This window comes from Pocillopora verrucosa, chromosome 10 (assembly GCF_036669915.1).
Source record: "Pocillopora verrucosa isolate sample1 chromosome 10, ASM3666991v2, whole genome shotgun sequence".
NCBI classification, from domain to species: domain Eukaryota; kingdom Metazoa; phylum Cnidaria; class Anthozoa; order Scleractinia; family Pocilloporidae; genus Pocillopora; species Pocillopora verrucosa.
This window is the reverse complement of record NC_089321.1, coordinates 8,193,892-8,212,720: the sequence shown is the minus strand read 5'-3', so window position 1 is coordinate 8,212,720 and position 18,829 is coordinate 8,193,892. Positions and strand designations below refer to the sequence as shown.

General features: G+C 37.4%; 1 protein-coding gene across 1 annotated transcript; it reads right to left on the bottom strand.

Moving 5' to 3' along the window:
* Window positions 1-106: 106 nt before the first annotated feature.
* Window positions 107-18,571, bottom strand: LOC131791632 (vacuolar protein sorting-associated protein 41 homolog). Its single transcript, XM_066172841.1, is given in 45 exon segments — window positions 107-1,254; window positions 1,813-1,892; window positions 2,512-2,556; window positions 2,985-3,040; window positions 3,362-3,405; window positions 3,938-4,012; window positions 4,280-4,341; window positions 4,548-4,623; window positions 5,020-5,044; window positions 5,688-5,743; window positions 5,851-5,898; window positions 5,900-5,929; window positions 6,415-6,474; window positions 6,791-6,808; window positions 6,810-6,833; window positions 7,525-7,593; window positions 7,804-7,863; window positions 7,866-7,905; window positions 8,382-8,436; window positions 8,531-8,579; window positions 9,155-9,229; window positions 9,910-9,939; window positions 9,941-10,041; window positions 10,133-10,185; window positions 10,291-10,325; window positions 10,327-10,350; window positions 10,889-10,945; window positions 11,266-11,322; window positions 11,411-11,478; window positions 14,015-14,039; window positions 14,041-14,154; window positions 14,268-14,312; window positions 14,740-14,764; window positions 14,901-14,958; window positions 15,092-15,155; window positions 15,322-15,406; window positions 15,565-15,626; window positions 15,737-15,852; window positions 16,123-16,195; window positions 16,282-16,317; window positions 16,319-16,348; window positions 16,620-16,694; window positions 17,444-17,527; window positions 18,219-18,395; window positions 18,493-18,571. Coding segments are annotated over 45 exon segments (2,691 nt in total). The 5' UTR covers window positions 18,556-18,571; the 3' UTR covers window positions 107-1,167.
* Between the last annotated feature and the right edge of the window lie 258 nt (window positions 18,572-18,829).

Here is an 18,829-nt window from a genome sequence, read left to right as displayed (position 1 = left end):
CGGCAAAAAAAATATGAAACTTCAAGCGAAAAGTGGGCGATAACTGTGTTGCTATGTACGGAACCGATCAGTGTACAAAGTTAATAAAACCCGATCGATGTTCCTGTATTTTTTAAAACATTATTTATTACAAATTATAGGAAGATTATTTGCGTATCATCAATACACTTGACTGTGTTGACTAGGTTACGAGAATTAACATGTATTGTGCGCGTTGATGAGCTGTTTAGCGTAATTGGATCTTGACAGCTAACACTCTGTTCTGCGTACTCGGTAGACAAGCAGAGTTTGAATTCAATTGTTCTCCTTAGATGAAACAAAGTCGTATATTTTATAAAGCAATCCGCCATGTCCAAAACAATACACTCTTTGTACAAGTGCCCCTTTCTTATTTCCTTCTAATGTATTTGTGTACAATAAAAATTGCTGATGACCAAACAAATGACAAAGTGTTTATCAGCGGGGTCTAAGTTCTTGCAAGCCAGGATTAAATGTTAGCTTGTCTCACTGCTTGGCTGGGACGCAGAGAAATCAAACTGCTGCCAGAGGTGCATCATTCACTGCTCCCTGCAAATGGCTGGCAATACACCTGCATGCGCACATTAGTTTTTTTTCCAAAATAACCAAGAACGCACTCTTAAATTGAATGTTCGACTCGTGGTGTCAAAAGTAAACTAGGACCCAATTAGCCTTGCTCTACTCAGTTTTGTTATGGGAGAGTTTATTCTTGCTTCGCGGATTTACTTGGTTTTTCTTCCGGTTTACTTTGTATTGGTCCCGATTGGCTGTTATAATCAATGACACTCAATAAAATCATGACACTCAATAAAAATGCACTCTGGTGTGAAAACGAAAACACCTAACACCCTTTTTTCTCACGTGAACTTCTCCTTAGTTGTTTCCTGCGCAAGGTATCTTTAAAGATTCTGCTGCGGGTCTTAAATTATGGGAATTAAATCTATATAATTAGGTTCATTTACTGTTCTGTTCGGCCTTTCCTCGAGAGGTGCACGAACACACGACTGGGACAGCAGCTTCTGTCGTCTCTAAATGAAGGGATTTTCATAATTAACGAGTGGGTGGGGGTTGTCAGTTATAGCATCATTCTAAATTTAATTTCTGAAGTTGTGAGTCCTAGAATCTCAATCTCTTGGGATGGTTGGCCAATCAAGGCCTTGCTTCATTTCTCTGCACGTGACGGGAACGCAGTCTCTTCACTTGGCTATGCGCTGTGCAAATCTGGCAAAACGGACCCTACAAAGCAAATAGCAACCTATATTAGCGTGCACTTGTGTCTTCTCCCTTTACCATCTGTAGCTTTTTTCATAGCCATGCAAAGAACATTATGGGAAATACCATAATACTGTCAACAAGTAGATTGAGGGTTACTTGTACAAGCCTGTTTCTCTCAGTGTCTTTTATTGTTAGCGCAACTTATACCAGCTAAACCTCAACCTCTTGACAATTTGCAAACCCAGTAACTTTGTTCTCAATGAAAGCAATATTCATTTGCTTGAGCAGATGCAATTTATCTTTCATTCGTACAAGCACCTCGATTTCCAATGTGACAAGCTGGAAAAGGAAACTTGAATAATCAAGCCTTAGGAAGCCCAACATTGCGCAAAAAACCCAGCTGCAGAATTAGGTTTATACGTGGTACCACCCAAACCTGCATAGGGACGGATGGGAGAGTCCTGCTTGTACACTTCATTTGCTATGGTGCGGCCGTCTGCGCATATCTGACGGCCGATGATTTGTCACGAATTTAGTGCCAAACACTGCCTTTGATATCTTTACTTGATCATTACTCACCACGTCACGAGCTGGTAAACAATCTTCATGATAAACATGTTTACAGAAAAAAACCACAACATGTGAGGTTCGTTTTGTATCTGAAAAACAAAATCATTCTCCTGTCAAAAGAGATACCACTAGTACACCAGTGGTGCAAACCACGAGACTTTCACAGCGGATGAAAGTAAAGATAAGGAACAAGTCAACCCCCAAGACTAGACAAGATAAAGTTAGGTTCTTTAGAGCGTTTACAGACCTATTTCAATATTTTTTATCAAATTTGTTTACGGAGATCAGAGGAGAAACTAAGGAAAAAAAAAATCCTGTGTCGCCAAGGAAGCTTTCTCAGAAATTCTATGCCGCGTAAGCTCATTCTCCACAAAACATTAAAAGATTCACAAAACACTAATTCACGGAGACAGATAACAAGTGAGGAATTGCCTCCAATGTAAGGCATATGCACGGAATTCAGTATCTTAGCTTGATCACGTTTTGTTCTAACATTTGTAGTGTTCTCGTTTAAGAAACCACAATGGAAAGAGAGGTAGAGCAGATGGGAATTCTCAACCAAAGATTAAGAGACACCAGAACCTGAATGCACAGTCACAAATGTTACCTAACAAATGAAGAAAAGATAAGCAGTCATACCAAAAAGGGGACATTCATTTCTTCCTCTTTTTATATTATTCTTTTCAGGAGGGGGGTTGTGGCACTAACCTTCAGCAATAACTGCTCCTTGACAAACGGGACACTTTGTTTCATCTACAACGACAAAACCACACATAAGAATAAGATTAACAGTAATCGTGCCAGCTTATAGGTTCATGTGGGGCCTGTATACGAAAATGATTCAAAAACTGACGAGGCTTTTCCCAGTTTCTAAAAACACGAAGCAACTTAATACACAGGTGAAAAATTAAAGGTACAGTCAGGCTTCTCTCAAGCTAAGTGCCCCCCCTCCCCCCCGCCTCCCCCACAAGCCGGAGCTTATCCCTGCCTCGCGATTCTGTTAGAGTCTTCAGGCACCCACTTCTCCTGGGTGGAGACAGTCACTGTGAGTGAAGGATCTTACTACAATAACACAACAGAATGACTCAAACTAGGGTTTGAGCCCAATCTGGCAAAGCGTTCTGGATAAAAATAAAAAACAATCCAGGCTGAGTCTGAGGATTATTCTGCAGGATACATACCGTCAATTGACACTCCCCTTTGCTGAACCTTGCTCAACCTTTGTAGCAAAGACACGCTGCAGAGAGGAGAAAAGCTCACATTACTGGATTTCAGCATTTCCCTCAGTGAAATCAACGCGGTGCTGAGTAATACGAAATGTTTCAAGCATGATCTTAGCTACTTGAACGACATCACCTCCATGTCCTGCATACAGCAGCGTGTAACGCGTTCCTCGTGTAAAACCCATGCAAGAAATTTATAAAATTGAATATTGTAGGTGACCAACTGATCGTAAGTTTCACATCTTTTCAATTTCAAATACGAATGAATTAATTGGTTTAATGAATATAACACCAAATTTTTTTTATATAATGGAGGATAAAGCCTCTTATCTCACCTGTCTTTGACGAGAATCTTTTTGCAGCCTTCACGAAGAGAGATCTAGAAATAAAACACCGCTTCAGTTTGAATAACACGTATAATGAAACTAAGCAATTATTACTTGTACATGAAAGTTACTCTGGTGATAAATCAAGTTAAACCAGTTTTCAATGGAGTGTCGCAAAACCAAAGTAATCACTGCGACCAATTAGAACGAAGGTTTATAACATCAGTAGCCAATGAGAATCCAAAGTGAACATAAGGAAATCGCTTGCAGCGCGGGAAAACGCGAATGACCAAGTCCCGCTTGTTTTGAGTTTTGCATTTGATTGGTCGAGAGAAGGGCGCGAATTTCTTGGGTCACACCGAGACCAACGCAATTCCTGATTACTTTCGACACACACTTGAAAACCCCTCTATATAGTAGTTTACTTACAAGCCGAACACAAAAGGGAAACCAGAGCAGCCTAAACTAAAACGGATAACACTGAAAGACGTATGAAATTTTACTTCAACGCAACTCGAAGTTGTGCACGTTAGATGGGCTAACGCAACCAAAACTTGTTAGTACTGCTTCAGTCAGGCCAGTTACCTGCAAATTGAAGTCTTGAAGAATTTTCACCAATGAATCTCTCAAACCAGGAATCTTCATTCCCTCAGGAATCCTCTAAGAATATGAAAGAAAGCATGTAGCCGAGTCAAGTATAGCCTGATTACCAGTTGTTTTCGTTTTCTTTCAGCTAAGCGGTAGTCTTGGTTAAAGAAAGGTCTGCTCTAAACACAGATAAGCCATGAATCGTGTCAGCTTTCATTGGAGGAGGACTGCGTTAAATTGACACAACACTGGTTGTCTACAGGACGCAGTTTAGGAATGTTCACCGAACTGACACTATGTTATTGATACTGAGACAAACTGATTTTGAAACATTCATACCTTTATGAGTTTGATCGGATCAACATGAGTCCCGATATTATGCAAGAGCCCCGTGATAAACTCTGTAAAGAAAAAAATTATATTCTTTAAAAAATTTGCTTTTTACCTCAGGTTCCAAAATGATTATCCCGACTGAGAAAGGACGTAAAAATATAAATAATTTTTGTGTCTTGTGCACGTGATGAAATAAGGAGATGAGAGTAGGTGCGTACAGAAGAACGGAGTGCGGAGGCTCAACTCAGGCTCCCATACAAAAATAGTGACATACCTGGTTTGTCAAGAGAATAATTGATCAGATCATCCCATAAATCTTCGTCGTCTTGTTCTTTGGCGAATTCAATTGCCTGTCAATCAATAAATATCATGTTATTCATACACTACAAACTGCAAATCACCTCACACCAATGAGAACTTTTAGTATATACCACACAGATAAATAATGCTTTTCGCGCGCGTTCATTGGCTGGTTCAGAGGTGATTAGCAAGTGCTACTCACCTCCAAGAAGCCAAAGAGACAAAATCGCGCGTCAACAACTCAATCTCCGAATTTTTTGGTATATTGTCAGAAATAAACTTTTTTTTTTTTTGGCATATACTTAAACTATTGTTCACCTCACGGTCGGCGAAAGAGGTGGATATTTATCGAGCTGCGAAGCGCCGAGGTAAATATCCACCACTATTCGCCTCCCCCTCGGTGAATAATTATTAACTGTTAGTCACACATGTTTTCATGAGAGTACCTTCTCTACATCATTATTCCTGAATTATGCCAACTGCAAAGCTTGCTTGTTGTGTTCCCATGCGACCTGAGTTAAAAAAAAAAATGAAAAAGTAATAAACGACATGGCTGCAAGTCTAAAAAATTAAGATACGTTCCAACAAGCAGGAATGTATTGACAAGTTCTTTGGCATTAGGCGAGGGAAATTGGGACTCGTTTGTGTTCCTGAATAAGTCTCCTTCTTCAAAATCAGACATTGCACGTTCGTAAAAATGGAAATTTGTGAGTGAAATTGTAAAAGGCCTTGGGAGAAAATTCTACTCCATGAAGTTTCTTTGCCAGATTCCATGCACACCAGATGACAATTTCCACATTGCTGATACTCGCAGTATGCAAGATCCCTGTAAGGATATGAACCTGGTATGGGCCAAAATAACCATACACCGAAAGGTACCACGGTCTAAGGGTCGATTCTTCGTTGAGGAAAAAGAGATTGTTTCCTTTGTCTCCTCCTAGGGCAATTGAACAGGCCTTTTCTATTATTTGCAAAAGACCGAACTAAAAATTTAACTGTTTAAGACTTCATTTTAAAATCGTTTGCGAAGAAGTGGATTTAATAATAATAAATAAAAGCAGCCAGCATGGCAATTCTAAATAATTACAAGTTTTTAATATAACTCTATACTCACTGAGCAAAAAAAACCATTTCCTGAACCAAGCGCCTCTGTTCACACTCGTGGAGGGCCTAAGACAGATTCGGGTGTGAAATGGAGGATAAGTTGTAGTTGAATGATCGAATGTGAATTACAAACGAACAAATAGTAAAAGTAGTTCTTGTAAGTAAAGAATTACCTTTTGCAGAGGATAATAATTGCTGTTTCTCAGCAAAGTAAGCAATTTTTGATCGCTCAAATTCTGCAAAATGAGGAATCTAAAAAACAATATGGCACCATGATATTATCTCGATGCTCGATAAGGTTTCTTATCTTCTCTAAAATCGTTAAAGGTAACGAAACAAAAGCTTCTCACCTGAACCATTTGAATCTTTGAGGAGTGAGCAGTTTCGCGCAAATACCAAAAAGAATCTCTGATATAACTTTCCAGCTCGTTTTATCACGCACAAATTTCTCGCCCTTAGTGTTAGAGAGAGTCAGGTGTTCCCGCGTTTTAAACCGTTTTATACAAATATTTTTTTATAAGTTATAAAAGAAGTGTGAACCATCGCATTGGTTTGAGAGGATGACGAAAGTTTTCTGGACCAATAACAGAACAAAGTGGATATCTTTCAACACTCCACTAAACATAGCTCTATCAGTTGATCGCAGTTCAATGGTATCAGCCTATGATTTCTGTTAGATTTACACAACAAAGAACGGAAAGAAGCAGTAGCAAAAGTGTATATTAAAATGCTTATACCTGTAGGTCGTGATAATCCATCACGGCTTGTGGATCCTTCACGAAGAGCGAGTCAAGATACTAAACAATAGGAAAAACCATTTCTGAAAGTGTTCTTTCAGTGTAGCAATAACCTTAAATACTCCTTTCATCAGCTAAAATGATACTCATAAGAAATCAGTTAAAGTTCTCCTTCACAGTAAACTTACTTGAAGGCAAGTTTTTCACAGCGGTGGAAATTATTCAAAAGATTACACCTGAACTCCGCTATGATTGAAACATTCCTGTTAGGCATTTCTGATCGAACAGTATGGATTGGAGGACATTGGGACAGAATTTCCTTTGCGCGGGAGAATTTCAGTTTGAATCCAACCCACGCAAAAGTTATGATACTAACCACATGAAGAAGTTCTGATTCGCCTGTTCAGTTGGCGCACAACCTCGCAACCTGAAATTGAATGATTAAGGTTCAGACCGTCCCACACAGAAAAATAATCAGGGAAACCTGTTATTGAGTTTAAGAGGGTGACATGGTGAAGCTTGATAAAAAGAATAAACTGAAGATTAATTTCAAACAATTAATGTCTATAGCTAACCTGATCTTAGAATCCTGCGCCCCAAGAGAGCTTTCGATAGAACCGTCGTAGAAGGTGTGTAATTTTCTGTGCGTTTTTTAAGTAAGCGGATGAGGTGCGGGTGCGAACGCGAGAGGTGTGAGGCAATGCGCGAAGGTAGATCCACGCGCGAAGAGTGAGGTACGCGCGACATTTATCCTTCGCGTTCGCTTCGCGCTTGTCTCTGGTTACCTGTGAAACGAAAGCGCGTGTTCCACTTATTCAGGAAGACGGTTGTTCACTTCTTAAAAACAAGAGAGGGAAAAGTAAACAGCGAACTCCAACGAATCAAGGGACGGCTTATTCTCGCTGACTTGATACCGCCAAATGAACGAGTTACCAAGAAACTAATTGTATCACAAATGTTCCACGTAAATTATTTAGGAGTAGAGAATGTAAGCGTGCACATAAAGCACGATGTATACCATGCAAATCAACGCAGCTCAGTTTTACAACAGTGATGACAGTTACTGCCTAGTCAGCTCTAACCAAAAACATTTTTTTTAAGTTTCAGAGCTTCACTTACAGGAACTTTGTCTGTATTATCAATTTTTTTTTTTTTTTCCCCCAAAATCTTCACGGCTTTCTAGAAAAACAACTAAATAAACACGTACTGAAGAAGGTTTAGAAATAACGACTGCTTGGATACATTGCTCATTATTTAGATGATATTTTCCCTAAAAACTCTTCCCTAAATCTTGCCACTGAACGTTCGACCCTTGACGCTCAAATCGAGCAGCTTCCTTTCATGCTTTTGTGGTTTACAGAGAACAGAAAAACAATGTTATATATGTACCTTCTTTGGTAAAATTCCCATGAGCATAATAATCTTGTCCTGAATAGAGCTAAACAAAGTTGTTGTTGATGTATCAAGTTAAACACATCGCTATGTCCAAGTCTGAAATATTAAAGGGGCAGTTTGCACATGTGCATTAAATACTAGCGTAAAATCTTTTAGTTGTCAAGAAAATGAATGTTGTTTCATGCGAAGAGATGAAGCTGGAAAACTTTCTCTGTCTGCCACTTTCCTCCACAGTTTTGGTTGGCTTGTTAATCATGCAACCCCAAAAGATATGAAACTAGGATCTAACTCTCCCATATAGTCTCACCCATGAATCAAACATTAAGGGTTCAGGAGAATTAAAGGAACTGATCACCAACCAAATTCTCCTTGTCTGCACCGACGGTCATATTCCAGAGAACAGTCTTGAGAATATTTCCCGACTGAGGTCAAATGTAAAAGGTTCAACTTGAAAGCAAGATGACTTTGATATTTCTTTTTACACGCTCAGTTAAATGGTACCAAAGTTTTTACTCTTTAAATTCCTGTTATGCTGCGAACAGATGTATCAAGGGATTGAAAGCAAATCCTACTTTAGGTATAGGGCGAGCTCTTTATCATATCTCTTCAGCCGCGTGTAACTGGAACAGAAAAAGATTGCAAAAAAAGCTGTTAGTATTTCGAACGTAAGCTTGAAAAGTGAATAAAACAGAACAAAATACAGTGGGACTCACAGTTCATCCAAGAGTTTCCAAAAGAAACCGGTTCTTAGGGTCCTTATCCAGCTGATCCTAAAAAATGTCAATAACAAAACTACGAGGTCAGTTGCTTTCTTAGTCAGTCAGAAGTTATGTTACACTCAGACACGTCAGCAATATTGGGTGAGGTTGTCAATCAGAGGTCTGGTAGCTCAGTCAAGCATTCACTCTGAATGATGGACTAAAGCTCGAAACGTCAGCTTTAGAAACTCTTTACGGTGGCTAATTCACATTATAAACTCAGCTGATAAAAACCAAATTCTCTGGTAATACCCCCCCCCCCCCCCAGAGGCAGCACCAGTTTATTTATAAACTTATCTCCTGTAGGCACCAAGGGGTTCATTGTCAGAAGGTTTCAATACATAGGTCAGTTAGTCAGTTGGTTAGTCTAACAGTCAGGCAGCGAGAGACAGTTGGTCCATCAGTGGGTCCAGAATAGTTCTTCAGCCAGTCAGGCAGTTGGTTTTGATCAGTCCTTCAGTCAGTCAGTCAGTAAGTCAGTCAGTCAGTCAGTCAGTCAGTCAGTCAGTCAGTCAGTCAGTCAGGTACAGTCACCCTACAGTGAGCCAGTTAATCAGATTCATTGTTTTAATGTCCTTCCCACTCACCTGTATCGCTATTAATGATGGGCTCTGCATACCGTATAAATCTGCTGGCCATTCCTTGATCAGTGCCTTGAATTTCTGAAATACAAACAGGAATTTCCAATAATCAAAATCCACCTCAAAGAGGCTTTAATGAATGTCAACACCCCAAGCAAGTGAACAAATATTAGTACCCCAAACACCTGAAAGATTTGCAGAATATGCACTGTATTGTGACCAATTCATATGGGGGATCAGGAAACGAAAAAAACATGATCACTCACTAATAAGTTAATTGTATACATTTAAAATTTTTGCATGGCTGGATTAGCTGTTTTTCCGTGACGGAATCTGATTTCAGAAATTATTCCAGGTGTTCCTGCTTTTGTGAGTTTCACGGTACAGCATGCCAAACACAGAGTACTCAATCGTTCCTCGACTGCAAAGTTGAGTCTTCTGATTCTCATTTGTAGCACGTAGAGGTAACATCAAGTGACATAAGATTTTCTCCCCGCTCAAAAAAAGCTTCTATAGAGAAGAAATCGCCAAACATGTGCGGTAATTCTGAATTTACTTTGAAAAGGGGGCTCCCTCAAGAAATATTGTACTGCTCATCCTATCATCATTGTGGTCACCATCAACCCAATCTTTACCACACATAATCTCATATGCTCATTAATTCACAGCTCTGCAGGTGTTCCTGTTGGTCCCTGATTGGATAATCAAAATCACAAGATCAACAAGAACAGTAAGACCTTAATGTAGTTGGACTGAATAACCTTGACATCTTTCTTGAGGAAGTCATACAGAAACCATTTCATAAAATTGCCATGAGCTCAGCTGCACTGCTTTGGTAGGAATATAAGGGGACGATAGCCTGATAGAGGAAAATAAATTAAAAGCATGGATAACTCAAACTAATTTTGAACCTCCCAGTAAAAAAATGGGAAAAAGGAAAGGAATATTCACATCCAGCTGATGTTGTCTGGCAAATTTGTACACCTTCATCTTCCCAGAGTTTCTTGTCATCACTCAATACTTGGATGCACAATCTGCACAGGCAAAATTTCAAGAAGAAAGTTTTCACAATTATCAGCTGGCAACAGGGCTTCATCAAAACAAGGACATGTAATCACAAAAAAAATCTTTGCAAACCTCATGCAGCTGTCTCATATTTTCCTTCCTCCATCAAAGAGATTCAAAAAAGCTCTTCGAATATCCTTAAATGGTTAAAAGGAACATACCACATGTAAAACTTTCACTGCACTAAAGGTTAAATGAGGAATTACTGACAGACGAAGAAGAGGGTAAAAAATCTTCACTCTTTTCCTCCTCATATTTCATAGTACTTACTGGCTACAATATAATTTTTATGAATATTTTGCATGCTTGATAGGGTATCGACATTGAAAGGAGCTTTTCTGTCTTGATCATTCAAGGAGTAAAAATCTTTAGAGTCTACATTAGAGGAAAGATGCCTAAAAAGGTGAACCTCATCCAAGTATATTGTGTTATAATGTGAATAGGAGTGGTTGCCACTCCTACTTGTTGGCCGACTTATTCATTTACAGAATTAGCCCTCTCCATTTCACCAGGTTTTCCTATCAATTTTAAGCTCCTACAAAGCCTATATTACACTGCTTGCCACCAAAACACCACACCCACATGAAATCAGTCACAACAAGGACCCTGCATCTTACACTCCTAGACCAGAGTCTAGCACAATAAACATTGGCTATGAGGAAATCTTTGTCTTACTTGATGATTATGTTTCTTGACTTCTTTACTGTTTGTTTCAGATACACTCAGAGCTTCCTAAAAATAAAGTATTCAGTTAAACTGTTTAACATATTTGTGGTGCTGAACACAGGGAATAAACTTAAAAAAAGGTTGATCAATATGCTTGGCTGGTAAAATCCTCCTTAGTAGTTGCATACACAATTGACCACACCTACACCTACACATATCAAAGAAAATGGAAAAGCACTAGGGTATTTTGAATTTGTTGGGATGATTACCAAAAAATACACACAAGAACAGCCTCTGAGGCTTTCAGCAGCCAGCGATAACTACAGCTGGTAAGACAGACAGATCATTTTGACAAAGGACAACTAAGAAAGATTTTTCTTATAGACCTCATACTTTCCATGATCCATGAGCCAAATTTTAATGTGATCATCAATATTTCTGGGCTGAGTAAAATGTACAAAGCAAGCTGGTGTTAATATAACAAACCATCATTTAACTCTTTAGGATCAAAACAAACATAATATTATGTACCTTAGCCAGGAACAAGATCTTTAGGGCTAACAACGGGAAAACAGATTCCTCTCTGCCACAACATTTTCCTGTAAAGAAAAAAAAAACCAAATTACAACAATTGCATTTAAACATTTGATCACAAACTGGACACTTAGTAGGTAGTGGAGACCAACTTGCACCAAGAGGCAGCATTATACAAATAAATGCTGTCACTCTGTGAAGTGCAATGTGAGTCAAAGGTCTCACCAAGAAAGATTTACACACCAAAAAAAAAATATAAGTTCTTCAAGAAGTAAATTAAGGTATTTCCTTTATGATATTTCACATACACTGCTTTAAATCATGTCACAAAGAATTCTGAGAAGGTGGTTGTCAGTGTCATGGCCAACATGGCCTGATGTTGAGCACACTCCTCCGACCTTTTGTTTATAAGAATGAAAAAGTCCAAGAGATGCTTAGAGGTCCCAGGGTGGAGATCTGAGACCAGATCTTCTGATTACCAGTCCAAGGCATTGCCTCTGCACACAGAAAAAACTTGCCTTAAGATACAGTAGGTTGTTTAGAATGTTTATGAGTTATTTGCATCAACTTTAATACAAACATCATTACAATCTTATTTTTTAGGATATTTCATTGTTAACTTTGTTTATCTGTTTAACATGCAATTCAATTCCATAAATAATTTAAATAAAGTGCTTAGTTCAGTGCTTTTTCTGTGTGGGACCCTTCCTATAGAAGAATTGTTAGCCAAACTCATTGTGTTTCTGTATTCACTTCTCTTGCTTACTTGTCACATTTCAATGTTACCACCCCAAAGGAAAAAGGTTGATAGTAAGTAATGGATAAAGGCTGATGTAATGTAGGTGATGTTCAGGAGAAAAGAGCAATAACTTCCAAGTATTACAAAGTTTGTCAATTTTATAAATAATGCTATGCGGTCTATTTTGGCACACGCATGTTACCTACCACCATAATGGAAAGAAGAAGGGACTGCCAAAATCATCATGCCAGAAATGCTCAATAGTGTGTGCAATAAGTCAAGTATCAAGAGTTGACAAGTACATGCATCAAAATTATGTTCATTTATACAGTTAATATTATAAATATTATGCAATTCTCTCATTTGCCACGATTTATGGAGTGAATACTGATAATAATAATAATAATTAATAATAATAATTAATAATAATAATAATAAATAATAATAATAACAAAACTATAGATCTTAAAAGTAAAAAAGGAATATGAAACACACCAGCAACAAACAGGGCATAAACATCAAACAGACTTTCCACACAAACATAGAGGCTAAACACTGATTGGATTGGCTGTATACATTACATTATTACAAAACAATAATTTCTCAGAAGGCAAAACAAAAGGATAACTACTTGTAAAAAAAATCAGTAAAGGCACAAGGAAATTCTGAATTAACAATTGTTAACCCAATAATTGGTAACATATTTAAAAATAAATTGATGCCCCAGCTGGAATTTCATTAAACAAAAATATTAACTCAGGCTCTATTTCACAATTTAAATTAACGTCCTTAAAAAATCTTACAACTTCAATATTACATAGTAACTGTGGTTTGTTTATTGTCTTTTGACGAAAGACCTAGCAGCAGTCCAAACAAGTCAGCGTGATGTTCATGCCATGGAGTCCTTGTTACCAGTTAATTTTCACAACATAATGATCTAAATGCAATTAATAACTGACCCACCTGCATTTAAATTGATGAAATTGTTATCATTGCACACTTTTATCGCTTTTTTGTAGAGGAAATCACATTATTTTGAGTGTAATTTGGAATAAATTAGCACAAGTAAATTTTTTCAGACTAACAAAATTGTGGTCTCTGAAAAATTTACAAGTTCTTTTTTATTCCAAATTGCACAAGAAAAATCATGTGATTATGTATTAATAATATACATGAAAAATATGAGATAGCTTATCATAATTATGCAGAAGCAAAGTGCATGCATCAAGTGCAAAAATAACTTATTCAAACCTGTGGGTTCATCAAAATAACTGTGTACAATCAAAACAATAATGTACCATGATATGTCACATCTTTAAGGTGCAAAAAATTTCAAAGTCCAGCTAAACAGTTCAAGGAATTGGTCAGTCTGGTTTGTTACTTCTTTGCACTGAATTAACTCTCTTCTGCATTGAATTACCTGAAAACTGCATTTATCTTAACCACTCAGAACTGAGTACATTTTTCATGTATCTTATTGAGAAGGTTTTACAACACAGTATCATCAAAATAAGTTAATATTCAATGCAATGAAAAGTCAAGATCACCCATTTTCCAATTGTTTTCATCTCTTTAACCCTTCAACTCCCATGAGTGACCAAGACAGAATTTCTCTTTAAAATATCAATATAATAATATCAAGCAGACAAGTGATGAGAATAAAGAAAAATTTCAGTTAGGAGATGATGAGTTGATCAACACATAATTCTCCAAACTAAGATCACAAGAACTGTATGACAGACAGTAAGGAGAATTACAAATAAGATTGTGGCAGTTAAGGGTTAAACTTAATGTAAAGAAAAAACAACAACCACAACAACAACAATAAGGAAAAGTCAGCAGTGACAACCACAAAGTCATACCTAAATGATAATCATCACATCGATTAATGTTCAAATCCTCTGACTGACAAAGCATCTGCAGAAAGCTCCTCAGGTTCATTGCAGCCCTGTGGTGTTAAAATCCTTAACTGTGGTCTGTGTGCAACTAACTGTTCACCTTTCTGTTGGTCATGAATATAATAAAAAAAATACTTTCAATCATCTGGTTTATTAAATGATTTATCTATATGCATGTTTAGTTCTCATGAGCTAAATGGCTGTTGCTATAACTGACCTTTTGGGTGCCTTCCTCAATGTTTGTCATGTACGACAGAATAACCTGAAAAAAATAATTACACCTTTTGAAAACTGCAAGATGGTACTCCCCCAGCATCAAATAGTTCTTAGAAACACTTCTACCCATCATTATTCCTTGATAGTTGGTACCCATTTGAATCATTCCTATCAATAAGAGTGTGACCTCCACAATTAGAATAAGTTATAAAACATGCACTGTAAGCTTTCTTTTCAATGGTGATCCACATAACTGATATAATTCTAACCCTGTTATTAACCAAGAAAAATGGCCACACTGGGGAATATTGGCTTGAGGTCATGGCAGTACAGACTGAGGGCCACTATTCCTCAGAGCAGCTCAAGTAAGTGAGGTAAGCAAGTAGTTTATTATATGCACTTTTTTATTTTTAATTTGCCGCCCTCTGGAACAAAAACACAAGGCTCATTATTTTCATGTAAATGGTCTGTACGGCAAAATCCCGACCAAGTAAGAACCTACAAAAAGGCTTTGATTTGCCTCATGACTACCTTCTCATATAATAATTATCCTTGTTACATGTAAATAAAATTGTTGCACCAGAAATATTTTGGCTTTTAAGTGTGCACATGAAAAATACACTAAAACACTTACCAAGTCATCTTTAAGATATCAATTCCAGAAATGTAATAGTCAGTTTTGAACCTTGCAACTACAAGAAAAGAATAGATTTGAAATCAGTAAAACAACGTGACACTACATATGAACTGATATACTCAATACTTGTAGATGATTCTAAAAAGGCCAAAGTTTTCTTTAAATGAGTGCACTCCAATCATATTCACCTATTTCCACAACCAAAGGAGGGAGATCTGACCTTGGAACCAGCCTTTCTTTAACCACACAAATCTGTAAAGAGATAGAGATACTACAGAGTCCTCTCTGCCATTCCAATGAGTACTCTCAGTTATTGCTCTACCAAGCTTTTCATTTAAATATGATCACAGAGTCTCTAAAAGTTGATCACTGTTATGGTACTCAGTACCAATCTAATGAAGGAGGAAACATTTGATACCTGCAACATGTCTGCCCAGCCAATTAAAAGAGTGACATCATCCCTCCAACACAGACAGCAGCGATATAACTCAGGTCTATAACTGAAAAATAATGCACAACGTTAGTTTACAAATCAAACCCTATATGATACAGCTTTGAACCTTAGGCTAGTAACTGTTAGAGAAGGAGGTTTCTTGTGAAGATGTAAACATTCTAAACTTGGATACTATGCTTTCAAGCACTATTAATTACACTTACTTTCTGGTTTCTTCTCTTTATATGAGTTATTACTCTGTGAGAATTCATGTCAAACACCTTGACCTCCTGAAAGAAACACAGTCACAGAGAGTTACTCAATGTAAATCAATTCAAGGTGAATCACATAGAAATAAATGACATCAACTGATCTACAAGGCATAGGCAAAAAGTCATACTGTGTCATCAGCCCATGCTATAAGGGATGCTTTCCATTTTATTGTTCTAATGTTTCCTTCTCCTTCATGTAAGATACTTGACTTGTTTCTGAACCAGGTCTCTCTGTCAAAATCAACTGTAGAGAAAACAGTCATACATAGTGAAATTAAACAGATTCAACAATATCGTATCAATCAAAGGTTGTAAAGTTTGCTGTAAAGGGGGTTACAGATGCTTAAAATTCTAACCAGTCCAGTTGAAGCAAAAGGGTTTTGAAACCTTTCCAAGGGGGAAATTCTCATGATCACCTAATATTGGCTAATTTATGATGATATAATTAAATCAGGGTGGCAGATCTAGATGCAACTCATTTAATTTACCTATATCTAATAGGAAAAAGGAAAACAGCACCCCTTTGTTCCTCCTGTAACATACATTTTGGTTCTTTTCTTGGAGAACTCAGGATCCAAAGCTACTGACTGAAAAAGACACAGAAATAGTGACATGCAGACTATGAGTTTAACTTCATCGTTACATGCACTAAAATGGCAAAATATCCCCTTACCTTAACAGGAGTATCAAAGCTGGCCTGGACATTGTTTTTCAGAGCTATAAAGGCCATTTATTACAACCTAAAAGCACAAATCAGTTCAGCTACTTCACACACCATTATTTTAAACACAATTCAATATCATGTCTGTATAAGAGAAGTTTATAAAATTGAGGAAAGAACCTCATCTCCCATAATGAAAGCCTGAATATGCAAATCAGAAGATGTGAAAAAATAGACAAGTCAATTTAATTAAGAGTTTAAAATGAGAGAATGTGAGGATTGCTCACAAAGAAATATTTGTACTTAAAGAATAAAATAATCTCATTTTAAATTGGTTTAACAGTACTCACTCGTCCGTCATCAGAACAGCTGGCAACATAGTCTCCACTCTGATCAATGCTGATTTGATTGATAGCTGTAGTGTGCTAAAAGGATATGTTTGAAGAACTGTGAAAATGCTAGCACAACTATTGTTGATTCTTATCAAGAACTACAAGGAGCAATTTTCAGTCAGGTATTGATGGTAATCTGGGATTGCATTCATTTGGGTTTTGCTTCATATCATTTGCTGATTGCTCCAGAAAACTCTCATCAGCATCTAACCTGGCCAGATACTTAAACCAATTGTAACTTGTTCATCCACACTTTCCCATGCTTTAGGCAGTTTGCCTGTGTTCACTTTAAATAAAGAGGGTAAGTTTCCAAGGACACTGTGGTACTGCAATAGTAGCAGATGTTAGGAGACAATTTGGTTTAATCAACTAAGTCTTTAATGTAAATTGACCACTCTAAAGAGTTTCTAAAGCTGAATTTGGAGAAACTTTGTCAGCAAATAACACAGAATAATGTATTTCATAACCTTTCCATTAATATATAGTTTATGGTGGTTATGCCTTTAAATAGCACATTTTTTTTTGCTAATTACTCCCGGAATGGTTTACCACACCCTAAATTATGGCAATTGATCTCTCCAGACCCTCTGTTCAATAAAACGATGCAATAATCAAAGTGAACAGAGATGGTCTCCAACAGTACTGGGATATGTTTGAAAGTAGATGCTAAAGAAGAAATACTTAGTAGCCAAGTTATTGTGGATGCTGTATTGTTTTGTTTCTACCATAATTATAATATCTTTCTGAAATAGTGTTATTTTGACCATCATTCTTGTACTTACTGATGGATATTTTTTACTACTGCTTGGGTTTCCTTGATGGTCCAGTATATGAACAACTCCATAGTGAGTTCCAAGGGCAAGAAACTACGATAAGTATTTGAACAAAGGTCTTATAACTTTGCAAACAAATTTAACAAATAGATTCCAGGTTGCCATGTATTTGTTCAGAATGTGGGAAGAACAGAAAAGCGGCCCACCAGGTAAAGCAGAGTGAGTCTCTGATGTTCTTACAACATTTTGTTATCTTCAATGATCTATTACTCTACCACAGGAACATGGAATCCATTTGATTTGTATGCTAAAGAAGCAAAAAATGTTAATGGTGAGGTAATCTATATGTCTATCCTATAAAATAGATCATTAGAAAGGACTAATCAAAACTGCGCACATAATTCAGCTAATGATATAAAAACTGTTCCACATCGCTTTTGTACACCCTTGGATTGTTACAGTTATGGTGTATGAGCACTGCCCTGCAAAGCAAGTAAACCCTTCGTCCCTCTTCATGTTGAAAAAGAGAAACATCATTGCATACAGCCAAAGTCTTTGAAAGGCTTCCATGTTTATTAACATGTACTATAGTTTGTGCGCTGAGGTTCGTTATCGTTGATCAGGGGTGAACCTATGCCTTGCACGATAATATGGACCCATATGGCCCACACTGACGATTAACTGGGGGCGGGGAAAGGAAGGGGAGAGTGGTGGAGAGAGAGTAGTTATCGAAATTAAAATAAGAGGAAAGCTAACAGGTCCTGGTTGAGCTCTGCGATCGCACCTTCGTGTGGACTGCCATACAACTTGCACACTCCTCTCCATTCAGAATAGTATCATGGCATTTCCAATTCTTTCGTATTTTTAACTTGGGTTCCACCTCGTCCTCATCTTCTTCAGACCCCTCTTCTTCATCATCATCATCTTCATCTTCTTCGTCATCATCATCTTCTTCGGCTTCCTGAAATTCATTCCCTGGTCATTCCCAAAACATGAAGCCTCTAATTTAAGACAATTAACTATTCAAAAACTCCAATAACACACTAATTTAATAATACCGGGTCGTTTATGCCGGATTTCAATCTCAGTTCAAACTCATTTCGCTCTGTTTTGTCCGCCATTTTGTTGAAAACTGTGGCAATCAGTATGTCATGTAAAAGTAATATAATATCTTGCGTATTCTCATGTTGATCTCCAATGTCTCTGGGGTAGGCTGAGGCTGTTACTACCGTCTGAGGGAGATTGAAGGTCTGCTATTTCTTTCAGAAATAAAATGATCATAGACATGAAATTTACATTTTTCTTAAGAAACTCATACGATTTCATGTCACATCTGGCTCGTGTTCTTCAAAAATAAAGCGAATTTGCGCTTTAAAGGAAAGCTTAGCACTGAAT